General features: G+C 70.0%; 1 protein-coding gene across 1 annotated transcript; it reads left to right on the forward strand.

Annotated features, from left to right (window-relative positions):
* The first annotated feature begins 1,173 nt into the window (after window positions 1–1,173).
* Window positions 1,174–4,278, forward strand: LOC113941476 (uncharacterized protein DDB_G0271670-like). Its single transcript, XM_027632629.1, has 5 exons — window positions 1,174–1,889; window positions 2,001–2,760; window positions 2,815–2,890; window positions 2,951–3,183; window positions 3,460–4,278. The coding sequence occupies exons 1-5, from the start codon at window positions 1,410–1,412 to the stop codon at window positions 3,783–3,785; spliced, it is 1,875 nt and encodes a 624-aa protein (XP_027488430.1). The 5' UTR covers window positions 1,174–1,409; the 3' UTR covers window positions 3,786–4,278.
* Window positions 4,279–4,701: the final 423 nt, after the last annotated feature.

A 4,701-nucleotide genomic window follows, 5' to 3' on the forward strand; every position in this document is an offset into this window, starting at 1 on the left:
CCAAATTGGCCCCGCCCCCCGAGGCCACGCCCGCGCCCTTGGCCACGCCCCCCGCCGCCGTCCCCGCCCGGCCCAAGTGGGTGCCCCTGGCCGAGCTGCACCCGGCGGCACCGCAGCCCCCCCCGCCCCGGGGGGGCACCCCAGGGACCCCCAAATGGGTCCCCATCGGGGGAGGGGCACAGCAGCCCCTCCCCCCGCAGCCGGCCCCGCCCGGCACCGAGGGGGGGACCCCAAAAACGGCCTCCGAGGGGACCCCCGGGGCCACCAAACAACCCCCAGAGGGGACTCTGGGGACCCCCGGGGTCACCAAACCCCCCTCAGAGGGGACACTGGGGACCCCCGGGGCCACCAAACCCAACCAGGAGGGGACTCTGGGGACCCCCGGGGTCACCAAACCCCCCCCAGAGGGGACATTGGGGACCCCCAGCAGCGTCACCACCCCCGGTGCCACCAAACCGACCCCGGAGGGGACGGGGGGGACCCCAAACGTCACCCCAAATGTCACCAGTGCGAGTGTCGCCCCAAACGTCACCCCAAATGTCACCACCCCCGGCGTGACCCCCCCGGCGACCCCCAAATCGGCGCCGCCGGAGGAGAAGCCCCCGGGGGCGGCCCCCGCGGCCGAGGGGGCCACCAAAGTGTCCCCAGGGCCACCCCCAGCAAAGGGTGACGCCAAACTGGGAGTGACCGACGCCAAACCGGGCGTGAACGGCACCAAACTGGGAGCCAACGAGGGCAAACTGGGCGCTGGGGACGCCAAACTGTGTGGTGGGGACGCCAAACTGGGCGGTGGTGACATCAAACTGGGCGCTGGGGACATCAAAGTGGGCGCTGGAGACATTAAATTGGGCGCTGGGGACCCCAAATTGGGTGCTGGTGATCCCAAACCTTTGCTGTCCCCTCCCCAGGCCGCCCCTAAGGCTCTGTCCCCGCCCGTCCCCAAACTGGAGGTGACCCCCCCCGCCCTCCCCAAGGCCATGCCCGCGTCCCCCAACGTCCCCCAAAACCTCCCCAAATCCCCCGCGGACCCCAAACCCCCCAAAACCTCCCCGGAGCCGCCTCCCAAGGCGGCGCCGCCCCCCCAAACCTGGCGGCGGCAGCAGCGGCGGCAGCGCCGCCCCCACCCCCCCTCTGCCCCCTCCCTGCCCCCTCCCCGGGCGTCCCCCAGGGCCACCCCGCCCCCCCCTCCCCCGGGGCTACCGCGGGCTCTGTCCCGGGGTCCCGGGGGCACTTTGGGGTCTCTGCTGCCCGCCGCCCGCCTCAGCCTCCCCTCCTCGCCCGTGGCCGCCTCGGCGCTGCCGCCGCTGCTGCCGCCGCCCCGGCTGGGCCACGCCAAGGGGGGGGCGCCCCTGGGGGCCACCGGCGGCTACGGGGTGGCTCCCAGGGCCGGGGGGGTCGCCGGCACCGTGATGGACAATAAGGTGGCCACCAGAGGGGTCGGTGGCACCGGTGTCGCCGTGGGGGCTACCAGTGTCACCGTGGGGGCCACCAGTGCCGCCCGTGTCACCGTGGGGGCCACCAGCGTCACCGTGGGGGCCACCAGTGCCACCCCGAAGGCCACCGGTGTCGCCGCGGCCACCGCCCTGGACAGCAAGGCCACCACCCCCGGGGACAATAAGGTCGCTCTTGGTGGCTCCGTTCAGGCCACGCCCACGGACAGCGGGGTCACCTCCAAGGCCACCAGTGTCACTGTTGTGGATGGCAGGGCCACCAACGTCACCCCCACGGATGCCAGGACCACCAGTGTCACCCCCACGGATGCCAGGACCACCAGTGTCACTGTCGTGGATGGCAGGGCCACCAACGTCACCCCCACGGATGGCAGGGCCACCAGTGTCACCTCTGGGGCCACCAGTGTCACCTCTGGGGCCACCAGTGTCACCTCTGGTGTCACCCCTGTGGACAGCAAGGCCGCCGGCGTCGTCCCCGGTGTCACCAGTGCGGAGAACAAGGCCACCAGTGCCACCAGTGCCACCAGTGCCACCAGCACAGAGAACAAGGCCACCGGTGTCACCGTGGGAGCTGCCGCTGCCGCCGTTGTCACCAGTGTCACCCCCAAGGCCACTGGAGCCGCCACCAGTGTCACCAGTGCCACCAGTGTCACCCCCAAGGCCACTGGAGCCGCCACCGTCAGCCCCAGTGTCACCAGTGCCACCAGTGTCACTGTGGGAGCCGCCAGTGTCCTCACGGGGGCCACCAGTGTCACCACGGGGGCCACCAGTGTCACCCCCAAGGACACCAGTGTCCTGTCAGGAGCCACCAGTGTCACCCCCAAGGCCACCAGTGTCCTGTCAGGAGCCACCAGTGTCACCCCAGAGGCCACCACTGTCCCGCCGGGAGCCACCAGTGTCACCGTGGGAGCCACCAGTGTCCCCCCCAAGGCCACCCCGACCGTCATCGTGGGTGCCACCCCCGTCCTGGTGCCCCGGGGTGTCCCCGTGGGGGTCCCCGCGGGCGTGAGCCCCCTGGGCGCCGCCATCCTGCGCGCCAGCGCCGACGCCACCGCCAAGGCCACCGCCATGGCCACCATGGCCACACCGCGGGCCAGCGCCGCCACGGCCACCGCCACGGCCACCGCGGGGGCCCTCGGGGCCACCAGTAACACCAGTAACACCAGTAACGTCAGCGTCATCGCCAGCAAGGCCACCGGCGCTCCCAGTATGACCAGTGCTCTCTCCAAGGCCACCGCCGGTGTCACCAGTGCTCCCAGTGCGCCCCGGGCCACTGGCGTGACCAGCGTGACCAGTGTGGCCAGTATGACCGGTATGACCAGTGTGACCAGCGTGACCAGCGTGACCAGTATGACCAGTGCTCCCAGTGTGACCAGTGTGGCCAGTTCTGGGAGTGTCACTGGTGTCCCCAGTGCTCCCAGTGTCACCAGTACCACCAGTGCTGCGGTTCCCAGTGTCACCAGTGCCGCCAGTGCCACCAGTGCTGGAGGGGCCACCACTGCTCTGAGGGCCACCAGTGCGACCAGTTCTCCCAGTGTCACCAGTGCTGTGGTTCCCACCGTCACCAGTGCGACCAGTATGACGAGCCCTGCGGTTCCCAGCGTCACCAGTATGACCAGCCCTGCGGTTCCCAGCGTCACCAGTGCAACCAGCACGACGAGCCCCGCGGTTCCCAGTGCGACCAGTACGACCAGTGGGAGCAGCCCTACAGCTCCCAGTGTCACCAGTGCGACCAGTGTGACCAGTCCAGCGGTTCCCAGTGTCACCAGTGCTCCCAGCACGACCAGTGTCACCAGTGCTGCTGCTCCCAGTGTCACCAGTATGACCAGTGTCACCAGTGCTGCTGCTCCCAGTGCGACCAGTCTCGCCAGTTCTGCAGCTTCCAGTGTCACCAGTGTCCCCAGTGCTGGAGCTCCCAGTGTCCCCAGTGCTGCTGTTCCCAGCGTCACCAGCTCGACCAGTATGACCAGTGCCACCAGTGCTGCTTCTCCCAGTGTCACCAGCGCTCCCAGTGTCACCAGTGCTGCCGTTCCCAGTGTCACCAGCACTCCCAGCGCTCCCAGTGTCACCAGCACTCCCAGTGCTCCCAGTGTCACCAGTGCTCCCAGTGTCACCAGTGCCGCCCCTCCCAGCACCGACAGCGCGGTTGCCGCGGACACGGGCGCTCCCAGTGCTCCCAGTGCTCCCAGTGAGGCCCCCAAGAGCTCGTCGTCCTCGTCCTCCTCCTCCTCCTCCTCCTCCTCTTCCTCCTCCTCCTCGTCCGACTCCGACTCCGACTCCAGTTCCAGCTCCTCCGAGTCCGGCCCGCCCTCGCCGGCCCCGCCCACCGGGTAAGGCCACGCCCCCCTGCCCCGCCCCCATTGGTCGATCCCCTGACCCTTAACCCCCTTCAGCCCCGCCCGCAGCAGGCGAGGCCACGCCCACCGAGCGAGGCCACGCCCACGCGGTGAGACCCATCTGGCCCCGCCCACTGTGGAGGAAGCCCCGCCCATGAGATGTGGCCACGCCCCCTTTTGCGTGTCGGTCCTGATTGGGTGAGACCCCCCCTTGGCCCCGCCCGCGCTGAAGGAGACGTGGCCACGCCCACAGGGTAGAACACGCCCCCTGTTGCACTTGGCCACGCCCACATTGACTCAGGCCACACCCCATCATTCAACGAAGCCCCACCCACAGGGAATGAGGCCACGCCCCCTTTCACACTTGGCCCCACCCACATCAGCATAACCCCCACCCCACTGTGTGAGGCCCCTCCCACCACGAGGCCCCGCCCCTTGCACTGAGAACACTTGGGAAGGCCCCGCCCCTCCTGGGCCCTGGCCACGCCCCCCCCCACCGTGGCCACGCCCTCCCGCTGTCCCCAAGAGTCCCTTTAGGGGGGTCCCCGTGTCCCCAAGGCCCCGCCCACTCACATCCCGTGTCCCCAGGGGTCCCCCAATCAGGGTCCCACATCCCTGGGGTGTCCCCCACCCCTGTCCCGTGTCCCCAGGGGTCCCCCCAACAGGGTCTCACATCCCTGGGGTGCCCCCCACCCCTGTCCCCTGTCCCCAAGGGTCCCCTAATCCTGTCCCCAGGGGTGTCACCCACCCCTGTCCCGTGTCCCCAAAGGTCCCCCAACAGGGTCTCACATCCCTGGGGTGTCACCTACTTATGTCCCATGTCCCCAAGGGTCCCCCCATCAGGGTCCCTTGTCCCTGGGGTGTCCCCCACCCCTGTCCCACATCCCTGGGGTGTCCCCCACCCCTGTCCCGTG

Source organism: Corapipo altera, unplaced genomic scaffold, assembly GCF_003945725.1.
Source record: "Corapipo altera isolate COAL_440 unplaced genomic scaffold, ASM394572v1 60382, whole genome shotgun sequence".
Taxonomy (NCBI): Eukaryota; Metazoa; Chordata; class Aves; order Passeriformes; family Pipridae; genus Corapipo; species Corapipo altera.